Consider the following 23,396-nt stretch of genomic DNA (forward strand, 5'->3'; position numbering starts at 1 on the left):
ATTTATCAACAATTATTAGTGTCAATGATGCACCAGGCAGTGTTGGGGGAACAGGGGAAACAAAACAATTCCCTGTCTTTGCAGAGTTTACATTCTTTTTTTTTTTTTTTTAAGATTTTATTTATTTGACACAGAGAGAGAGATCACAAGTAGGCGGAGAGGCAGGCAGAGAGAGAGAGAGAAGAGGAAAGCAGGCTTCCCACTGAGCAGAGAGCCCAGGACCCTGGGATCATGACCCGAGCCGAAGGCAGAGGCTTTAACCCACTGAGCCACCCAGGTGCCCCCAGAGTTTACATTCTATTGGAAGAAACAGGCAGTAACAAAAAAAATGTACTATCAGGATGCAGGATAGTGTTACAGAATGGAGGTCTGAGGTGGTCTGGAAGACTAAATAGGTGTTAGCAGAAAAGGGCATTCCAATCTTTGTTGAAAAACAAGCAAAACAAAACACTGGGACGGAGGAGAGATGGCTGGAGAGGAGGGATGTAGGAGATGGGGGTGGGTGAGCGAGGGCATGAAATATTCTGCAAAGGGAGTTATTAGGTATATCATCAGGTGGATCACAGGTGCGACGGGACGATGGGGGCATTTTCCCCTAAGACAGAGTTTGGAAGAGAAGTTATTCCAAACTGAATGTCAGAACCAGAGGGACCTTAGAGATAAAAATGAACATACCCCCCTCATTTTAGAGACGAAGAAAACAAAGACTCGCTGAGGGTGAAGTAATTTGTCCCAAGTCACCCAGCTAGTCGTGGGCAGAACCGGGATAAACCCGTCTCTCCCCATGGCTCTGCCCTGGTCTCGCTCTCCGGAGAAGCTGCGGTGCGGAGGCCGCTAGGAAAGGCAGCCTCGGTCTCGGGAGATACACACACACACACCCCAACCGGTCTCGGGATCCCGACACACACACACACACACACACACACACACACACACACACACCCCACCCCCAACCCCCCCTACCGGTGCTTCCCTGCAGAGCCGCCCCACTCGCCTGGAGCAGGGACTCCCCCGGCGCCGCCGACCGCCCCGGGGCCTGGCGGGCAGACGCAGACGTCTCGCGGTCCGCGGGGCCCTCGAGGTGCGCCCAGGCCTCCCACCCCCTCCACCTGTCTTCGTTCGCCGCCAAGGGACTTCCCTGCTGGGAGTGCGGGGCCCGCATCCCCCCCGGAAGCGTCGCGGGGCCCCGGCGGGAGCCGGGCGCTCAGCATCTCCCGGGGCGGGAATCCCCAGCCGCCGTGCAGGCCGAGCCCTGCAATTGGCGGCGAAGTTGGCGGCGCCTCGAGCAACGCCCTTTAGCCGGCTTTCCCCGAGGCCGGGACCCTGAGGCCCCGCTCCCCGCCACCCGCCCGCCCCACCACGCCACCGCCCCACCCTTCCTCCCCCGCTCTGCCCCTCCTCTCCGCCCAGGGTCGGGTCCCGCCGGCGCGCCGCGAAGCACGGGCGGGCGCAGCCAGGGCGCCGAGCTCCGAGCTATGGGAGGCTCGCACTCTCAGAGCCCGCGGGGCCGCGAGCCGGCCGGGGACAAGCCCCCGACAGCCCGAGAGAGCGCGTGAGTCCCGAGCCCTCCACGGGGTCGCCGTTGGGGGTTTACGTGCCAGCCCGGGATGCGAGCGCACGGCGCCTGCCCCTCCGGGGTTGGGAAGCTGGGGCTCCCGCCCGCGCCCTCGGGGACCGGGGGCTCCGGGGTGGGCCTGGTGGGACGTCCCGCCCCGAGCCTGGCCCTGCGGGGTCCCGGGGCGCCCAGCCACGACCCCACCGCGACACAGTCGCGCCCAGGCGGGGCCGCTGCCCTGTGCCTGTTCACGCAGCGCGGGTGGGAGAAGGGGACCCCGAATTTTCCCGAACTCGTCCAAGCAGGAAAACACGTGTCCTAAAGGGTTCCGAAGTATTCGCGAGACAGCTATTTGCAGGGGGAGGGGGTGCAGATAATCAGAAAGGAGCTCGAGGCTCCGGTGATCTGGCCAGTCAGTGCTGGCCTTCGGAGTTCAGGAATTTGGATGCAGTGCTTGCTGCTCCTAAGAACTCCCTCTCTTGTTCGCTCCGAGGGTTTCATGATGATCTCAGAAAAAGGGCTGTATTGTAGCAGCAGCAATTAGGCTTTTGTTCTGGGACAAAAACAATTGGGGACACCAAGTAACTGAAATGCAAGCTGCGAAGGAACTTTTTTTTTTTTAAGATTTTATTTATTTGACAGAGAGAGAGAGATCACAAGTAGGCAGAGGCAGGCAGAGAGAGAGAGAGGGAAGCAGGCTCCCTGCTGAGCAGAGAGCGTGATGTGGGGCTCCATCCCAGGACCCTGAGATCATGACCTGAGCCAAAGGCAGAGGCTTTAATCCACTGAGCCACCCAGGCGCCCCGCGAAGGAACATTTTTAGAGAACGTGATTTAGAGCAAGTGAGCTGCACGGTTGGAAAGGTGGCCATGCTTCTCGCCAGAGAGGATGCACTGAGAGCGCCTTGGGAACCCAACAATCATTAAGCTTTTAATTTAAAATAATTTTAGAAAGCGTCATATCTTGGAGGTGAGGTCATATTGAGGAATCCATACTGTGTTTTAATTCAGCCAATGATGAAGTTTTTTCATTTGAGAAAGATACACTTAGGCTTCGCATGTGTAGCCTGGGCCCTGGGAGGGCTTTTTGGTAATTCTTTGGTCATCTTTCTGGTGATCTTTCCGAGGCAAAGTAGCTTTCTGAATTTCCACATGATAGACATGTTAGTTATGCCTCCTGATGTTTATGGTCACCGAACTTAGCTCAGGAAGCTAATCATATAGATAGCTGAGAATTATCCAGCGTGTAAAATGTGCAAAACACTTACTCTGTTATTTAATCCCCAAGAACATCCAGTTAGTTTCTCTCATTGCCCTCATTTTACTGATGAGAAAACTGAAGGGCAGAGAGATTAAGTGACTTGTCCAAGGTCACATAGCTAGAAACCTGAACTCAGGTCGGCTGACTCTAGAGCTCTTGCAGCCGCCGTCTACAGGAGAGTTGGGGCTATCTTAGGAAGCCAGCTTTTGTCTCAGCTGGCAGAATACATCTCACTTTTTTTTCTCTAATTCTTCCTGAATAAGGGAGAAATCTGAATTAGCAATGCTTAGTACCTACAAAGAGGAAATTGACAAAGTCAGTTTAACCTTTTAAAAAGCAAACACAAGCAGCAATGTAACATTGAGATGAAGTTAAGAGTTCTGGAAGCATAGAGCCCTGGGTTTAATTCTAGGCTTTGCTCCTTAATAGCTGGAGATCTTTTATCTGTTCCTTAACCTCTCTGTGTCTGTTTCCTTATTTGTAAAATGGGAATGAAAACAACGTCCACTTCACATGCTGTTCTGAAGGTGACATAAAATCAGGTATATATGAAAGACAAGTTATAGTTTTATCTCTAAGCAATATATTGTTTTAGTCAAGGATAAAAGTTGACAATTTAATCTTTGTGGACATGTTAACTGTGTAATTTGAAAGTAAAAATTGGAATCATTCACTGCTAGCATGTTGAACTCAGTGCTTTCCTTGTAAGGTTCAGTGGCTAGGGTGAGGAATTTGATTGTTAGATTAGCCAGTGGCTTAGCAATAGATAGAAAAGATCTCTATTCCAGTGAGGTTCTTACGTGAACCTTAGATATTTAGCAAAGCTAGCCTAAATATGATCAACATAAAACCCATCTTTGCTCTTCACCTGGGAATACAGCCCAGAGACGTCCTTCTCTACTCAACTGAATACATTAAGAAGCACATAAACTCCTGTAGGCAGTGACAGGATTATTAGGTCCCAAAGTGTGCAGACCACACTGCAAACCACTTGGTGTGCACCAGGTCAAAGACTAGAAATATGAGACTCCATGTCTGTAATATGAAAAGCTAAAAGTATGCCCTTTATCCAAGCCCTGCCTTATTTAGCTGTAGAAGCCACAAGTCTCTACAGGGTCTGAGAGAGTGGGGGACTCATTGTTAATGTCACCCGGCTGCAGATTTCCTGCCGGACATGTGGCTGTCGTGGATAACGCTGACCTCAAGGAAGTCTCCTACTCAAGCCTTTTCAGTTGCATTTTCAAAATCTATTGTTCCTTAAAAAAATAAATAAATACATGAAAATCCCAGAAGGAAAGCGTTACTACGGGCCTTTGTCTTTTGAGGGAGAAATTATGTTTCAGGATGGTCACCATTAATATTGCAGAATAATTTAATCAAGTATTAAAATTAACCAGATAACTCCCTCATAGCAGAACTCTGTCGTGAAATATAAAGAAGTATGGATGTACATGAAAAGAAATGTCTGGCTTTTGTTTGTTTGTTTGTTTTCCCGAGTTCCTGTGCACAGTCTGGCTGAAGAAATGCCCAATTTTAAGATTATGCTCATTACAATTAAAAATTGTAGCTGTCTACCTTCCCTAAACCCAAGGAAACAAAATTGCTGGCTTTGGTAAGAGGCAGGGGAGATTTTACTTCATTTCTTCAGGGAGGCTGCACAATATGGTGATTAGGAACAGAACCTATCGATCGAGGCAGACCTGGGTGGGCATCCCAGCTAGCTCGCCTACTAGCTTAGCTTGGGAAGCCTCAGAAAACAATCACTTAATTCTTCTGTGGGGTAGAATTTCTACATCTTTAACATGCCAGTAATCGTGGGGCACCTGCGTCATTCAGTCTTTTGAGCAGCCACTCTTGATTTTGGCTCAGGTGGTGATCTCAGGGTTGTGAGGTCAAGCCCAGAGTCAGCTTGAGATTCTCTCCCTCTGCAACAACCCACCACCCCCCCCACCTTGTGTGGACGCATGCGCTCTCCAATAAATCTTTTAAAAATAAATAATTAAATAAGTAAAATGACAGTAGCTGTTAACTACTTTTTGAAGTGGTATGTATCAGTGCAGCACATAGTACTTGCTAAGAGCCCCTACCTGAGTTATTACAATGTTTCTATGTAAATGCACCTATAAACCAGAGGCTATGCTGGGCTCTTTGGGATATATATTTTTGAAGAAGGCAGGGTCTTTTCTGAAGGGAAGGTTGACATGTGTCCTAGTTCAGCAAGGCCTCTTAGAGAAGAAGCAAGACCGTAGGTCTCTTGAGTTAATTTTTTTTTTCTCGGTTAATTTACATTTTCCAGAAAAGCACTATCCAGAGGACAGATATGTGTTTGGGAATATGGCAGTTTGGTGAGATGTTTGAAAACTCTGATTCCTTAGGTGGTTGGTTTTGGCAGATTTGTGGAGAGATTTGAAGAATGACATAAACAGAGCCTGTTATTCATTAGGGAATCCAGCGTGTGACTAATTCATCTACAGCTTGTTGAACTTGTCTGCCTGGAATGCAAGATATGCACCTGCTGTCAATCCTTACTAAATTTCTAGACCAATCTTTGTTTGCATTTGAACATCATCATGGGATAGGACAGTGGCACTATTAGGAGGAGTTTCTAAGGTCTGGAGTGGTTCTGCCATGGGCCTTCCTGATCACGTGAATTAATTACAGGTTCTACAAGGTTCTAGTGAATTGCAAAATCAGCAACAATTAAACTCAAGTGCCTCTTAATGGGCAAGTCACCGTGGGACGGATGTTCCTGACCTGAAAAGGAAGCTCTGGCTTTGAGGTTTTAGACACACAGGGCTCAAAATAAGTAAATTTGGGAAATAATATTTCTGAAAACCATTGCAATTTTTCTTGTCATTAAAAATATTTAAGTTCCCAGGGCACCTGGGTGGTTCAGTGGGTTAAGCCTCTGCCTGCGGCTCAGGTCATGATCTCAGGGTCCTGGGATCAAGTCCCGCATCGGGCTCTCTGCTTGGCAGGGAGCCTGCTTCCTCCTCTCTCTCTCTCTCTCTGCCTGCCTCTCTGCCTACTTGTGATCTCTCTCTGTCGAATAAATAAATAAAATCTTTAAAAAATATAATTAAGTTCCCAATTGTTATAGATATTTTTTAAATACCCATGTTTAAATGGCTCCATTCCCTGTGAGGCCAGCACAAAAGGAAATGGTCAGAATTGGAAAGACAAGGGGATTATTTGTGTGTATATGTTGAGTTTAGTGATCACAACTTCTAGACCCTGGGGGTAATTCAGATAGTAACAAGGTTAATAAGGGAAGAAAAATCTCTCTCTGAAAAATCATTAAAAGATAAAGTAGTTGGTCTATCAAGGATTGAAACTCTAAGGAGGTTCAGGTATAGTTTTGTTCCCCAATTTCTTCCCTGTTTTCGATTCTGTGACCAACTGTGCCCCACCCCCACTTCCACCCCACAGCTTCTCCCAGCTTGTACATGTTTGTACTAAAAATCAAGAAGAGAAGGGGCACCTGGGTGGCTCATTTGGTTAAGCATCCAACTCTTGAGTTCGGCTCAGCTTGTGATCTTGGGGATCCAGCCCCGAGTTGAACTCTCAGCCCAGCCAGGAGGTGTAATGTCTGAGTTGGTTTGTAGACAGTGGGCTGCAGGGTGCAAGAATTTGTTAACCCAAGGTCAGGAGATGAACTGGCCGCATCCAAATGGCCACAGGACGTGGAGGCCCATCTTCTGAGGAAGCTCACTCAGGCTCTCGTGGGATTTTTTTTTCTTGTGGTGAAATACACGTAACATAAAATTGACCATTTAAATCATTTTTAAGTGTACACTTAAAATGAAGTGTAAGTATGTTCACAGTGTTGTGTGACCATCACAAATACCCATTTCCAGGCCTTTCTTGGCATCCCAGACAGAAACTCTGCACCCATTAAGCAATAACTCCTCATCCTCCCCTCTCCTAGCCACTGGTAACCTTTATTCTGCTTTCTGTCTTTATTGCCTATTCTGGGTCCCTCCTGTAACTGGAAGCATACAGTGTTTGTTCTTTGGTGTCTGGCTTAACTTAGCATCATGTCCTCAAGATTCGTCCTTGTTGTAACATGTACTGGACCCAGAAATCTATAAAGAAAATAAATCATTCATAATCTCATTACCCAGAGATGACTGTTAATATCTTGGTACATATTACTCTCTCTTTTTTCCCAGTAAATATATTTTTCAAAAGTGGGGTTACACTGTGTTGTATATTCTGATTTTTTGACTTAACATTATTAACATTTCTCTGTATCATTATACTGAGAGGGTACATTATCTACATGTACTATAGTTTATTCAGTTTTTTCCTAAATGGTTGACATTTAGGTTGGTAACTGTTCTTGCTCATGTAAATAATACAGTTAATAAATATCCCTATAATTCATTGTACATCTTTGATTAATGACGTAGGATACTTTCCTAGAAGTTTAATTATAGGATCAAACAATGTGAATATTCTGAATGTTTTGTTATATGTTATATATATTACTGTATATTGTCAAATTATCTCCCCCAATCTAGTATTGATTACTCTCCTTCCCCCTCCTCAGCAGTGTAACATTCTTTCCAATGCTGGGCACTATCATTTTGAATCTTTGCCAGTTTGGTAAGAAAAAAATATATAATCTTGATTTAATTTTTGTGTCCGTTATCAGTGAGAGTGGACTTTTTTCCATATGTTATTAGCCAACTGTAATTTTTAATTTATTTCTGTTGACCAATTTGTACTGAAATACTAATTTTTTTCATATTTATTTGTGAGGGTTCTTTATATGATGAGGTCAGCTAACATCTATTGAGTGCTTGCTGTGTGCTAGGAGAATGTTAATGTCTTAACATACATTAACTTACATGATTCTCAAAATAGCCCTATAAAGTAAGTACGAGTTTAAATTCCTATTTTATACATGAGAGATTTAACAATTTGCCCGAGGTCTCACAGCTCATGAGTGATAAAATTGAAATTTAAACCTAGACAGCCTGAATCCAGAGATTTATATGCCTAGCTGTTATGCCATACAAATCTAATAACCCTTGTCCTCCATTTTTTTATTGTTTTGAAGGGGAGATATTTTTTTTAAATCTTTTTTCTTTTTTTAAAGATTTTTATTTATTTATTTGACAAAGATCACATGTAGGCAGAGAGGCAGGCAGAGAGATAGGAAAGGAAGCAGGCTCCCCGATGAGCAGAGAGCCCAATGCAGGGCTCAATCCCAGGACCCTGGGACCATGACCCGAGCCAAAGGCAGAGGCTTTAACCCACTGAGCCACCCAGGCGCCCCTGGAAAGGGAGGTATTTTTTAAAGATTTGTTTGTTTATTTATTTGAGAGAGAGCATGCGCTCATGTGTGGGGGTGGGGGGGGAGAGAGAGAGAGTCTCGGAAAAGACTCCCTGCTGAGCACAGAGCCCAACAAAGGTCTCAAAACCCTGAGATTGACCTGAGCCTAAACCAAGAGTCTGATGCTTAACCAGCTGAGCCACCCAGGTGCCTCATGGGGAAGGTATTTAGTAAATTAACTTTTTATTTTAGAACAGTTTTAGATTTACAGAAAAATTCAGCAGACTTACTGAGAGTTCCTGTAGATCCCACACAGAGTCTCCCTGTTATCAGTATCTCATATTAGTATAGTGTTTGTTATAATTCATGAAACCATAGCTGATATATAAACTGAAATCTATCTTTATACAGATTTACTTAGTTCTTATCTGATATCCTTTTCCTTTTTTATATATGTTATTTTTATTGTGTGAAAATGTCATAATTCATGATGACATAATTCGTGATTATTCAGTTAACTGTCTGCCTTCCTTTTAGGTCATGATCCCAGGATCCTGGGATCGAGTCTTGGGTCAAGCTTCTTGCTCACCAGGGGGCCTGCTTCTCCCTTGGCCTGATGTTCCCCCTGCTTGTGCGCTCGCTTGAGCTCTCTCTCTCTGACAAATAAATAAAATCTTTAAAATGAGTGAATGAATGAATGCTGCCTTTTTCTATTGCAGAATCCCATCCAGAATACCACATTACGTTTAGTAGTCCTGTTACTTTTTAATATAAATAAACCTATCATGTTTTCCTGTAGGGTTTCTTCCACTGCTTTTATGCTTAATAAGTTCTCCCTATCCCAAGATGAGATAATTATTTTCTTCTTGTAGTTTTCTTTTTAAGAAGCCATTTATTCTATCTGAAATTTCTAGAATCATTAGTGAAGGTAAGGCTTTAATGTTTTTGTTGCTCTTGTTGTTTGTTTGTTGTTTTCAAAAAAGCTAGCCAGTTACTCCGGTACTAGTCTTAAGTACAGACAGTCCCTGATTTACTATGGTTTGACTTAGGATTTTTCAAGTTGATGGTGGTATAAAAGCCACATATGTCCAGTAGAAACCATACTTCGAGTTTTGAGTTTTGGTCCTTTCCCGGGCCTGCCTTAGGCAGGATGATCCTCTCTGATGAAGCTGGGTAGCGTCAGGGAGCCCCAGGCCTCGATCTGCCCCACGGTCACGAGGGTGGACTATGGCTACGCGGACCAGCCTTCTGTTTCTCTCCGTCAGTATACTGTTCAGTCAGTTACAGGAGATGTTCAACGCTTTATTATGAAGTAGGCTTTGTGTTAGGGGATTTTGCCCAACTGTAGGCTAATGTGAGTGTTCGGAGCACATTTAAGGTTGACTAGGCTAAGCTGTGGTGTTCCATAGTTTAGGCGTATGCATTTTTGACTTATGATATTTTCAACTTATAATGGGTTCTTCAGGACGTAACCTGTTGTAAATTGAGGAAACCTGTTGTAAATTGAGGAAAACCTGCATTAAATAATCCCTCTTTTCCCACAGATTGTAATACCATTTTAAAAATTTAGTATTAGGGGTGCATGGGTGGCTCAGTTGATTAAGCATCTGCCTTTGGCTCAGTTCACAATCCCAGGGTCCTGGTATTAAGCCCCACATCGGGCTTCCTGCTCAATGGGAGCCTGCTTCTCCCTTTTCTCCCTGCTTATGCTCTCTCTTGCTATTTCTGTCACTATCTCTCTCTCTCTCTCTCTCTCAAATAAGTAAATAAAAATAAAATATTTTTTTAAAAATTGAGTATTATAAACTCTCTCTCCTTCTGTTTAACACTTGTTGGTTTTTCTCTTTCCATTCTTATCCATTCAACAAATATTAACTGACTAGCTTCTTGTGTTCAGGCCCTGTGAATATCATTTATTATTTATGTAGGAATTTACAAGAGCAGAGAAAAGCATTTTTAAATATTTAAAATCTGAGTATTCATTTATAATTTGGGAGGCAAGACATTTGCCAGAGAGTCAGAGGAGAGTGGAGGTGACTTTGGGAATGGAGGCGGGGGGGATATGTGGAACTTGGGAAAAAAGAATATTCACAATTGAGCTTTTTTCATAGATTTTACACTGACGTAGGTCAATCTGTGGTTCATTTGAAGGTTTCATTTTGTTTTGTTATTTTTTTTTAAGATTTTATTTATTTATCTGACAGAGAGGGAGATCACAAGTAGGCAGAGAGGTAGGAGAGAGAAGGGGAAGCAGGCTCCTTGCTGAGCTGAGAGCCCTATGCGGGGCTCCATCCCAGGACCCTGAGATCATGACCTGAGCGGAAGGCAGAGGCTCAACCCACTGAGCCACCCAGGCGCCCCTGAAGGTTTCATTTTAAAAAGTTTATCTTCCTGTTTGGAAACAGTAGTGCCTTCAGATCCTCTCAAGTCATCTGCATGCTGTCACACACTTTCCTTGGACAGTCTAGACTTTATATTTCATGGTAATATGATGTAAAGTCCTTGTGGGTTTATAAAAGGAATGGCAAATGATTAACCACTATTCTCTACTCATCCTTTATCTGCCAGCTCTTCTACCTGTAGAGACTTGGTAAATCCAAAGAGTAAGAACATTCCTCACACTGACATTTCTTCATTTTCAGAATTCTCAATGCTAAGGATACTGTGGAGATTTTATATATATATTTTATATATATATATGTTACATATATATATATATAATATATATATATTGCCTGGACATAGTACAATTTTGCTTTGACCAATCTTGTGGTGTGCCTGCTGCAAATGCTATTAATAACAATTGTAGGCAAAAGAAATCATATTTGACTTGCTTAAATTTAGGGGTATTACACAGAAACTTTGGAGTCATATCTATTTTCTGAAAGCAGGCTAGTTCTGTTTCTAATTTAACTCACACATTTGTCTCCTACTACAAGTCCCCATAAAAGCCCAACAGCGTGGTATGTCACTGGTAAGGATGAGAGCCTCTAGGAATCTTACAAAGATGCTGTGCTCTCGAGCACCAGCTCTTAAAACTCCTTTGGATCACAGATCCCTTGATAATATGATAAAATGTCATGTGAACCTATAAAAAATGTCAACTTTTTCCAAATGAAAATACACATATATACAATATATAAAAGTTAGGAGTGTCAGGGATCCTGAAGCAAATGCATTATCTTGTTTAACTCTTTCCTAGACCTGGGGCACCTGGGTGGCTCAGTCAGTTGAGTGTCTTGGTTTGACCTGACTTCATGACCTGAGCTGAAACTCTTGGTTTCAGCTCAGTTCATGATCTCAGGGTCATGGGGTCGTGATCTCAGGGTCATGGGGTCGTGATCTCGGGGTCATGGGATTGAGCCCCATGTTGGGGTCTGTGCTTAGGGAGAGTCTGCTTGAGATTCTCTCTCCCTCTGCTCTTTCCCCTGCTTTCATGTACTCTGTCTTTAAAATAAATAAATGTTTGAAAAAAAATCCTTTCCTATACCCTATGAAGTAGATATTATTATCTCAATTTTACAGTGAGATAAACTGAGGCCTAGACAAAGTTAAGAAACCTGGAGGAGGTTAAGAGCCAGTAAATTGTGGAGCTGGGATTCAGTCTAATGCACCTTGCTGAAGCAGAAGAAACAAAATTACCAGTCATTTCCAAAGTCGGTTGGCCACATAGGCAACTCATTAACCAGCAGAGGCTTCCGTTTATCTGCTAGAAAATAAGTTTTTATGGCTTGGTCCCTGGTGATAACATGGTTTCAGCAAAGTAAATGTTTGAGAAACACTGTCCTGCCCATCCTGTAGATAAATACCCATTTACTCTATTGCATTTACACAGAGCAGATAGAATGCTTTTCCTGGGTTTCTCCGCAGAATTATTTTTGTCTGTGAGTCTTGCTTTCCTAACAACTGCAAAATGTTATGTTTCTATGGCTACATCAAAATTGTTCTTAAATAGGGGTTTGAGAAAATAAAACTAGGAAGGCTTAGGCATGAAGTATTGATGGGAAGATGACTGACATTTTACCTGAGAGACATCACCTTTTAAGCATTTCCGAGTCCAGTCCCTTCCCCCATTCCTTACTTTGCCTTCGCAAACCCGCGCATCCACTGGTTCCATGTGTGTGAACCCACGGTTCCTGGTACAAGTCCAGTGGCCCGTAGTGATGACATTTGGGAACACAGGTCAAGTTCTGAAGAACATGGGCCACCTTTACAGTTGATACCTGAAGTGGTTGTTGGAAACTTCCCTTGAGGACAAGATTAGGACCAAGAGATGTGTCCAAATTTCAAAAGTAGCTGACAACAGCCGTGGGGGAGGGGAGCGGCGGGGAAGAGAGGGAGAGGGAGGAAGGTGTGGAGCTGGCTGGCCTCTTTCACCTGCTTCTTGCCAGGCAGAAGACGCTGTTCTCAAGTCCTCCCACCAGGGGGCGCCATCCACCATCCGCTTAGTTCTTGGCGGCCGTTGGTCTGAGGTGAGATGGTTTCTTCAGGCGACTCCTTTGGTGGGTGGGATAAAATGAGAGTCATCTGATACCAACTTATAGTACATGTCGGAGAAAGGAACACAGGGACTGAAGGGAGGATGAAATTGAATTCTTCCATACTTCTCTTACCTTCTGCTGGCTGGAATCCTGACTCTCCTGGGCGTGCGTTCTTTACTCCAAACGCCATGGTTCTGAGCCTATTCTTTTGTGGCTTCTGAGAAGATGGAAGTCTTCCCACTCCTTCATATATCGTTCATTGGTATGCAAGGGATAAATTGCAGGATAAACACCCTGTTTTTGACGCGGGAGGGGGGGAACTCATCATGACTTTTTGTATTTGTGGAAATACAAACCTTGAAGAAACTCTCTTTAAAAACTGTTTGTTGATTGAATGTGTGACAGAACTTTCTGGTGCCCCCTGGCGGTTGCTGTAGCTCCTGGCTGGCAAATCTGTAGAGTAGAAGGTTTCATTTGCAGAGAGCGAAGGGGACCCTGGTGCTCCCCTCACCCAGCAGGATGCCCATTCTTCTCCTCCTCCTCCTCCTCTTTTTTTTTGGTGTTTTATTTTATTTTTAAAATTAATTATTTTTATTAACATATAATGTATTATTTACCCCAGGGGTACAGGTTTGTGAATCGTCAGGCTTACACACTTCATAGCACTCACCATAGCACATACCCTCCCCAAGGTCCATAACCCAACCACCCTCTCCACACCCCACTTCCCTCAGCAACCTTCAGTTTGTTTCATGAGATTAAGAGTCTCTTACGGTTTGTCTCCTCCTGATCCCATCTTGTTTGATTTTTTCCTTACCTACCCCCAAACCCTCCCACTCTGCCTCTTACATTCCTCATATCAGGAAGATCATATGATAATTGTCTTTCTGATTCACTTATGCGCTCAGCATAATACCCTCTAGTTCCATCCACGTCGTCGCAAATGGCAAGATTTCATTTCTTTTGACGGCTGCATAGTATTCCATTGTGTGTGTGTGTGTGTGTGTGTGTGTGTGTGTGTGTGTTTGTGTATATCTATCACATATTCTTTATCCATTCATCTGTTGATGGACATCTAGGTTCTTTCCATAGTTTGGCTGTTGTAAACATTGCTGCTATAAACATTCCAGGATGCCTGTTCTTCTAAGAAGTAGGGTTAGCCCAGCTTTTGAAGAATGTTTTTCAGAGACCAAAACCCAAACAAAACCAAATCCAAACTTGACTGGCGCTTTCAACTTATCTTTTTCTCAGTCTTTGTTTCCCTAGGCCTACACTTTTTAATTTCTCCTTGTGTTTCTCATTTTGCAGTCCTTTCCCAGTTTTATGGTCTTTTTCTTTTAAGTGGAAGTTGTTTTTATACCCCGGATGATTGTCTTATTTGATTGATTCCATATCCCTATATGAATGAATGGTCAGTGGGGCTGGGGCTTGTGTCGGGACTGAAGTGTATGAGAAGTGCATATGCCTGTGTATGCGTGTGGAGGGGGGGCTACGTGTGCCCATGTGTATGTATGTGTGTGTGTCTCTGTATGTGTACCATATGGGTGTGAGGAGGTGTGGATGGTGGGTGGCGCCCCCTGGTGGGAGGACTGGAGAACAACGCCTCCTGGAGGGGTGTGGGGTGTGTGTGACAATGAGTGGGAGTAATTGTGTGTGTGTGTGTGTGTGTGTGATTCTGTCGTATGTATCTGTGTATGGTGTGTGTGTAACTGTGTAGGGGTGTGTGGGTGTGTGTATGTGGGTCTTTGTATGTGACTGTGTGTGTGCAGTGTGTGTGAGGTGTGTGTATGTGGGGTGTGTGTGTGCACATGTGTGTGTGTACACACAAACATGGACCTCTGTGGCTGGCGCTGATTTTCCCACACATTCTTCCTCCCAGAGCTGTGACAGTCGCAGACATAGAGATGTCAGATGACTGTGGTTTCCCCTGCTGAGCTGAAGAGCCGGTATTCAGGGCTGTCTGTGTCTTGAATAGAGTATGTATGAATACTCTTGCTGACAGTATCAAATCCCAGATTTCTCATGTTCTGTACAAAGCAGAGAGGTTTTTTGATGCTACATTATTTATCAGCATGAAAATTGCTGCCCAGGAGCAGAATAATCTTGAGGGGAGCACAGACTTGGGCTCACATTCCTCTTTTGCCATCAGTAACGTCACCACGCTCGGGTTTCCCCTCCCTTCCTCCCTCCCTCCCTCTTTTCTTCCTCTCCCCCATACTTTTCCCCTTCACGCATTTGAAAACCCTCTATGGAAGCTGAATCATGGTGTTTCCTTTTTTGGTCATACTTGAGCTTTCCTCCACTTTCGTCAGGCAGAGGCTGGGGATGTGTGAAACAAATCAGTGCCTTGCATTATGCTGTTTATAATGTCCCTGCTTTGTATGTCGATTTGAGAGAGAATAAGCAGTTCCTTTGGCCTGCCTTGCCCATGCTGAGAGGCACTCAGTAGATGGTTTTGAATGAGTTAATTTTATTAAAGTGTAGGTACTAAAGATAATTGTGAATATCTTATTTGAGGGGGAAAAAATCAGCCCCCACAGGGAGAAAAGACAGATTCCAGCATGAGGACACTTTAATAATATCTGAGCGTTAGGGAGTTTCTTTAAATGTGGCCCTTGGTGGTGCTGGCGAGGGAGAGTGAATCCTGGGAACATCTGAGGCCAATTTTTACCAAGCAGATGTATCAGGAGCCCTGGAATGAGGCTGAAGAATGTTACCACACAGACTCCTCATACCCTTTCCTGGCATCCACCAGCCTGGGAAATATGTCTGCCAGCTGTCATTACTTGAGGCTTACAGAGCTTCTTAAATAAAGGGATTATTGAACCAAGAGGCCAAGGACTAATGAAAATGCCCATCAAGTTGGCTAATCCCAGTGCAGAGTCACATTTGTGCACATACTGTCTGCTGACATCACTCTAGGATTCCTGCTGAATACACTGCAGTTACCATGGTAAAGGCCATCTCTCCTACAGGTGGCTCCTGTGGGCAGCTTTCAGCGTGTCTCCCTCCCTCTGGTTGCTGGATTTTCTTCCGAATCCTGTCAGAGGGCCCAGGTTTGATACCGGAAATAGTAGAGGTAGTGGTGACCAAGTTTAGAGAGGTTGTCAGGAGACGTAAGTTGGATGGGCTTGGGTCATGTGCCTTTTGCAGAACCAAATGTGGTTGGGCCGTGGTGGGTGGACGGTCAGGGGGCTGGCTGTGGAATGTGGTGTTTAGTCAGGACTGACTCACTCTCCCACTCCTGCGTCAGGAGCGGGAGACCCAAACCACAGGCCCTGAGCGTGGGAGGGAGTGGCTGCTCAAAGAAAATGTGACTTTTGTTCAGAGAGTGGGTTCATGAGTCTAGGCAGATAATACAGGTGTCATCTCGGGGTACTGTTGTGAGGTTGGTACTGGTTATGCAGTGGGCTCCCGGGTCCTGTTGAGGTAGTTCAGAATATTTCGAATGAAAGGAAATGGTAAGTGCAATTCAGTCCGCAAAGACCATTTTGTGGAGGAAATATGGAATTTGCTGATCAAAAAGCTTTTTTGTCTCTAGTTTGGAAGTTAGAGACCTATACCCTGTGTAGAGAGTGAGGGTCTGCAATGTGGCTGTTTTGCACTGGGGATTACACAGAGGCTGCACCTCCTTTTCCCCCCCCCCCCCCCCAAGTTTCTAATTTGGCAGGTTCAGAGTGGGTCTTGAGAATTTGCATTGCTAATTCCCAGGCAGTGCTGATGCTGCTGGTCCCAGGACCGGGAGGAACTACGGATTTAAGGCAAAGGACTTAAACACTCCATTTACCAAAGAAAGAAGGAAAGGGAGTCAGCCACTGGTTCAATAAATACATTAACGGATGTTCAGACTTACTTTAGCAATCAAATGTGTTCAAAGAAAACCAACAATGTCATTTCCAACCAATTGCCATAATTTCAGATGCACTGAACTCAGTGTTGGTTAAGGTTGAGGGACAAGGCTATCTCATACGCCGTCATTTAAAAAGGTAAATTAGTGTAGCCTTTCTGGAGGGCTGTTTTGCTATATTCATCCAAATATTAAAATGTGTTTTGACACTACAGTCCAATATCTAGGGTTTTAACTCTTAAGAAATTATTGTCTCTGTGTAAAAAAATACATGTGTAGTATTATTTGTCACAGTTCACTTATAATGAGGTACAGTAAACCCCCTGAAGATCCCTCCATGGGGAACAAATGATGTAAATGTTGGTAGACAAGGAAAGGCTTACTGCTGCAACTAAGGGAGAGAGCAGAACATGGGCTCAACGGGGTCAGGAAGGGCACTGGTTTCATAACCTCGTCCCCACTTCCTCCCCTGGGGAGTGGAGTTCCAGCTGAAAACTGGAGAAGTTAGGGATTAAGTCCTCACCTCTAGCACAGGGTGGTATGATATTTAAATCACAATGTATAAAAGTATCTGTCTGTCTGCCTGTCTGTCTATCCATGCTTGTAAGTACATGCTTGTGTATTTTTAAGAGGAGTATTTGGAAGTTTGTGTCTATTCATTCAGTCATCAAGTATTATCCGCAGACAGAGCAAGGTAGACAAGATGCTTTGTGTTCATGGAGCCACTTCTAGTCGGGAAAGACAGAGAATAATTAGAAAAATAGAAATAATTTGACGCCATATATGTGCCTTGAAAAAGATAAGAACAGGGTATATTGTTCACCAACATTTTAACGGTGGCGGTTTATCAAAAGCACAATTATGGGTGAGTTTTCCTTTCATCTTTGTTCTTTTGTGTGTCATCAAAAACTCACATTTTTAAGACCATGTTCCGGCAGGCCCCCCACCACCCCCCTGGAAACCTGTGCCTTTCCTGCTCCACCAACAATATCTGGACGGTTCAGCCCTTCACTCGCTTTGCTTTGGCTACACTTATCTGAAGCAGAGGCTCCTTTTTCGTCTGCCAGGACGCTGTTACCCTGACACTTCCCACATCCATCCCTCGGGCCTCAGCCTGTCCCCTCCCTGATTTATTTCCACTAACCCCCCAACCCCTTGGCCTTGACCTTGGCCCCTGTGCTGTTCTGATAAAGCACACTCCACAGTTTGTAAGTTACATATTTATTTCTTTGCTTCCTAAACTCACTAATGCATAAGCTCCATGTGGGCAAGGACAGGATTTGTTTTGTCATTTGTAAACTCTGTGGAATGACTGAATGAAAGAATGAACATATGTATTATTTTCCCTTAAAGGTATTTAAAATACTTTTTAGACAAAGCACAATGTTATTTGTATAAAGAAATTCTTGGGGCACCTGGGTGGCATCTGCCTTCGGTTCAGGTCATGATCCCAGGGTTTTGGGATGGAGCATTGGGCTCCCTGCTCTGCGGGAAGCCGCTTTTCTGTCTCCCACTCCCTCTGCTTGTGTTCCCTCTCTCACTGTGTCTCTCTCTGTCAAATAAATAAATAAAATCTTTAAAAAAAAAAAAGAAATTCTTTGTTTTATAAAACAGTTCAAGTTGCTTTTGAGGATGACGTGATGGGCTCGATGCTAGGCATGGAACTACTTAAAAAAATAAAATGAGGCGATTGTTGCGGGGGTGAGGGTGGAGTTTTATCTCTATTCCACATACCAAGTGTGTACATCTGTTAGGGTTGGGGAGAAAGCCAAGAATTTATACTTCCCGCCAGAAAGATGTAAGTCCCAGTCATGCGAACGTTGGTGCCTGACCGCACCTTGGGCAATCCCTAATGCCTCAGGGACTCAGGTCTGCAAACAAGGATATTCAGCTCAGTGACTTTGGCAAAGGTCCTTTCCATCTAAAAATTTCTGTAATTCTTTGAGATCTTGGGCAGATGATTAGGTTTAGGGTCACTGACTTATTATTTGTTCAGAAAATGATTTGAAGCAAATACATTCTACTCAGTAGTTATCTGTGCCTTGGCGAAAGGAAGTAGAAAATCCATACAGTCTTACCACATCTTACACGATGAGGTACTGAGAAGAACAGTAAGGATAACCAGACTTATGGCACTTCTGTAAGATAATACAACAAAATGACTGACTGACTATGTGTCTGCATGAAAATAGTTTCTAAAAAAATATTTTGTGGGTGAGTACCGGAAATAACACCAGTTGGTGTTCAAGCCAAAGAACAACAGTGATTAATTTCTTTATAAAATGTGGGTCAATTATGATTTCAGCCTTTGAATTGGCAAAATACTCATATTTACTATATAGTAGTTCTGGATTTGTCATATCATTTCCAAGAAATACTCAAGAAGAATTCAAGCAGAGACTGTATCCTTCATACAATATCCAAATCCATTCTGCCTGGAAGACCGAGTGTTGACTTCCATTTCCTTTTAGCTTTTCATCCACACCTGCCATGTTTAAAGACATGACTGCCTAATTTCCAGAAAGGTGGTATTACAACTCGGATCATCACAGGAGAGGGAAGGGTGGGCCCAGTCTTGTTTTCAGGGTAGTTAGACTACCTCATCCACATGGCAGGCTCGAGTCTCACGGCTGGACAATTTTCTGGCTTTAAGAAAAAAGACACCACTCTGATATAGGATGCATTTTGGAAAGAACCCAAATGTCATCTTTCTCACAATGATGTGGAATGACATTGAAGGCAGGTTCTTCCCATATTGCCATCTAAGGGAATTGAAGATGCCAAACACCCCAAAACAAGTTGTATTGTAAGGAGGAGGTGAGGTTGCTTATCACCAGGAGAGTCAGCAGGGAGTAGCACAAAAATGGCCTTTTATTCCTTTTACATAACAGGTCTCAGGTGTGTTGGTCTAGGGCAGCAGGCCGTTCTGGTCCAAATGTCAGTCCAGAGCTCAGGCGTGGCTCCGTCCGTCTGTTCTGCCATCTCCCAAGTGTGGTCTTCGTCCACACAGTAGAAGCTGGCTCAGCACCAGCCCACATCGTGGGGCAAGCACAGCAGTTTTCTTTTTAAAGACATCACCCCAAAGTCATACCTGCCACCTGGCTCACTTCTCCCAGGCCAGAACTAAGTCACAAGACCACTCCTGCCTGCAGAAAGGGCAGGGAAATGTGGCCTCTGCTCAGTGGCCATGTGCCCAGTGGAAACTCAGGGGGCTCTTTTACCAGAAGAAATAAGGAAATAATGGCTGTCGGAGGAAGTTAGACTCTGCTGGCGTGGCTGTGGAAGTCCAAAGGATAAGGGTGCAGAAGGTGCGTGATGCTAGAGAAGTATTACAATTTTGGTTTTTTTTTTTTTATTAACATATAATGTGTTATTAGCCCCAGGGGTACAGGTCTGTGAATCATCAGGCTTACACACTTCACAGCACTCACCATAGCCCATACCCTCCCCAATATCCATAACCCCACCCCCCTCTCCCCACCTCTTTCCCCCTGAGTATTACAGATTTATTTTTTATCATAATTAAAATGTGTATGTGTGTGCGTATTTACACTTGTACAGAAGCAATAGAACCATGAGTTAGGTTCCACACATTGTATAGAAGATAACTTTTGACCCCTTTATTGAACTTCCAACAGTTAAAATTTTTCAATGCCTTTTGGAAGCTAGAGGAGGGCAATGTGACCCCTTCCTTCAATAGATCAATATTTTCACTTACCAAGTTGAGGTTTTGCTGGAATCTCCAGAGACACAAGGCTTTCTTTCACCCTCTGGGCAGAGTTGAATTTACCATGACGTTAATGCAGCTTAAACTTCAGGACCCCTCACTTGGGTAGGTCCCCGGCAGGGTCTTCAGAAGGGCCCTTGCATTGTATTCACAAGGTCCTTTTGTATTTTTCTTAAAAAGAGCTCCCCAGATTCTTAAGCTTCCTGCTGCACAGAACCGGGCCTTGGCAACACCATCCACCACGGAGCCCTACCACTGTTCCCACTTTTTCCCAGATGGGAAAATGCCCCCACCTAGCACCGTAGTTCTCCTTTACCTACCAGAGATAAACCCCTTCCCCTTTACCCACTAGAGATAAACCCCCAGTGGATGCCTAAACTCACCCCAGTGGATTCCTAAACCACAGATAGTACCAAACCCTATATATACTATGTTTTTTCCTATACATACCTATGACTTGGTTTAATTTATCAATTAGGTGCAGTAAGACATTAGCAATGATAATTAACCATAAAATAAATTATTATAATACCATACTGTAATGGAAGTTATATGAATGCAGTCTTTCAAAATGTCTTATTGTACTACACTCACCCTTTTTCTTGTGATGATGTGAGATGATAAAATGCCTTCGTGATGAAAAGAAGCAAGGTGAATGACGTCCACCTTGGGACCCAGCCTAAGGCCGCTACTGACCTTCTAACAGTGTCTAAGGAGAATCTTCTGCATCTAGACCCTGGCTGACCGCAGGTAACTGAAATTACAAAAAGGGACATGTCAGATCACGGGGGGACTCCTGAAGTCTGGTGTACCTCATCAACATGGTTTCTTGGAAGGGAAGTACCCCAAAAGGAGAGCACCCCAAAGAGACACATGTTAAAACAAATTATTTTGCCCCTCCCACATAAAGTGCACTTTTGATATCCTGGCCCACTTTGGTGTGTCCTTGAGGATGCTCATGTGTGTCAGTGGGCAGTCCCTGGGGAAGATCTCCTTTTTGATGGCACCTTGGCTCCCCAGGCAAATGCCTCCTTGTAATGAGGGTGTCGCTTAGATTAGACCCACCAACTGCCTGCTAGTACAGGTGTCTGCACTGTGCTGTGTGTCTCCCAAACTTGCCGCTTCTTGTGTTCATCTCCAAAAGGTTTGTGTTCTCCATGTAAGGGCCCTTCTGGTTAGAACTTCTCTTTAACTGTTGGAGGAAGAGAATCTATTGGTTCTACTTTCAGATTCAGAAATTAATCTTTAATCGGCCTAAAGCATTGTTTCTGGAGTGGAACTTGATGGTATATGGGGATGAGGTGCGGAGAGATGGGTGCAAATACACACACACACACACACACACACACATAATTTTGCATATAATTTCAGAGAGGTCACAATCTTCTGAAACCCCTCTTGCTAAGCCCCTACTCTAGACATTGAAAATGTAGTCAACTTGACCTTTTTTTTTTAAAGGTCATACTAATACCTTCCTTATAATAATAATACCCTCCAAAACTGTGGGACCAGAGGTAGAGAATAGAGGAGATAATTCACGTAAAGAGCGCTTAAGTTAGTGTCTGACACATAGCAAGCAGTTATAATTGCTAATTTCTGCGGGGGTTTCGATGATCTTCATGATTTTCATGAGTTCCTTGGGTAATAACAATATTAGCTTTTGGTTGCTATTATTTTCCCCAGCCTGTCGTTTGCCTTTTAATTTGAAGGCAAACATTTAGTAGCTTTACTCTTCTTCTGTAGCCAAATCTGTAATCTTTATTTTGAGTGTGATTTCATTAATTACTTGAAAGATTGGGCAGTCATCCTTCTGACGGAGCTTTGACAGATTCTGTTGTTTCTGGATTGTTTTCTCCCTGTGGTTTGATTTTTATTATTTAGCATTCTAACCCATCTGGAATTTATCTTGGTATATGCTCTGGGGTAGAGGTTTAACTTGATCTTTTTCTCCATTGCCAACCACTTATTCCCCAACTACTTATTAAATAATCTTCTCCTCCCCACTGTATTACAACATCATCTTTATCATATAATATATTCATATATTTTGTGTCTTTTTCTTGGCTTTCCATTCTGTTTCACAGAGCAAGGATATGCCTATTTTGTCATCAATGTGTCTTAATATCATGTGGACCTAATTCCCTTCTTGACTCTCTCTTTTTTTAAAAGAATCTAAAATATGCTCACCTGTTTATTTTTTAAATAAACTTTTGGAAAATATTGACAAATCCCAAGAAAAAAAATCCTAGGAATTTTGATTGAAATTGCATTAGATTTATTAGTTAATTGGGTAGTATTGCCATCTTAAATATTTAGTTTTACCAATTTGAAACATTGTAATATCCTTCCATTTATTTAGCTAGTTGGTTAGCTTATATTAGGGATGCAAATGAGCAATGTGTTAACATTTGGAGTTTAAAAAAAATTTTTAACATACTTAAAAAGGACAGGTTTCCCTTCTCCCCACTTCATACTGTAACAGAGAAGTAAAAGGACATATTTTCCTTCACTTTTCACACACATGTGGTTTCAGAACCCAAATATGGCAATTGAACTTTTGCTCTAAAAAGATAAAGGCTGGAAGTAACAGAAGGCTGCATGCCATGTCACGGAGTTTGCTATTTACTTTCCCATCTTTTCCTCTTAGAAACTGTGATTATCAGTCACAAAGAATTACTGTCATGAAATTCCCCCCAAGTGAGGATTTAGGTAGAGTGGGTATCCCAATTATTTTGGAATTTGTGGTTTTATTCTTTCTCTGGGTGGATACTCCTCCCACAAGCCCTCCTCCCTAACCATCCCACAATCTCTGCTGTCCTTTCCAACTGTCATCCCAATCTGTTATCTTCCAACTTCTTAGTGACAGTATTTCATCAATTGAAAATGGAGACATGTATTTACAAGTAGAATGGGTAGAATATTTGCTATCAGGGTGATATCAGAAAACCTGGGTCACGGGATCATTATTGCTCTAGTGTTCCAGGTGTATTATTTGGGAGATTTATTTTGGAGGTAGGATAGAGGAGAGGGAATAAAATGGCTACAGGAGAAGAAGTATTATTCTATTGCAATTTCCTAAATTCCTTCATCCTCTTTAACTCAAGTCTTAGATTCTACCTACTATCTAACCATGAGGTAATGTAGATCTCTCAAATTTGGAATAATATTCATTATTAGAAACTTAAATTTGTAAACAACTGAGCAAGGGTTCCAGATGGTTTTCTTGTCTGAGGCTTAACATGTTA

General features: G+C 43.4%; 1 protein-coding gene across 4 annotated transcripts in view; it reads left to right on the forward strand.

Moving 5' to 3' along the window:
* Window positions 1-1,475: 1,475 nt before the first annotated feature.
* Window positions 1,476-23,396, forward strand: part of LOC111144570 (transforming acidic coiled-coil containing protein 1) — an 88,174-nt gene continuing 66,253 nt past the window's right edge. For 3 of the 4 annotated variants that reach the window (XM_022498918.1, XM_022498920.1, XM_022498926.1), the window contains exon 1: window positions 1,476-1,552. In XM_022498918.1, the coding sequence (XP_022354626.1) occupies window positions 1,476-1,552 (77 nt within the window). Of the gene's footprint in view, window positions 1,553-19,977; window positions 20,902-23,396 lie in introns of those variants that run through there. The other variant, XM_022498921.1, reaches the window with a different exon arrangement.

The sequence above is a fragment of the Enhydra lutris genome, unplaced genomic scaffold (assembly GCF_002288905.1).
Source record: "Enhydra lutris kenyoni isolate GAN:26980312 unplaced genomic scaffold, ASM228890v2 scaffoldscaffold11, whole genome shotgun sequence".
In the NCBI taxonomy this organism is placed as follows: domain Eukaryota; kingdom Metazoa; phylum Chordata; class Mammalia; order Carnivora; family Mustelidae; genus Enhydra; species Enhydra lutris.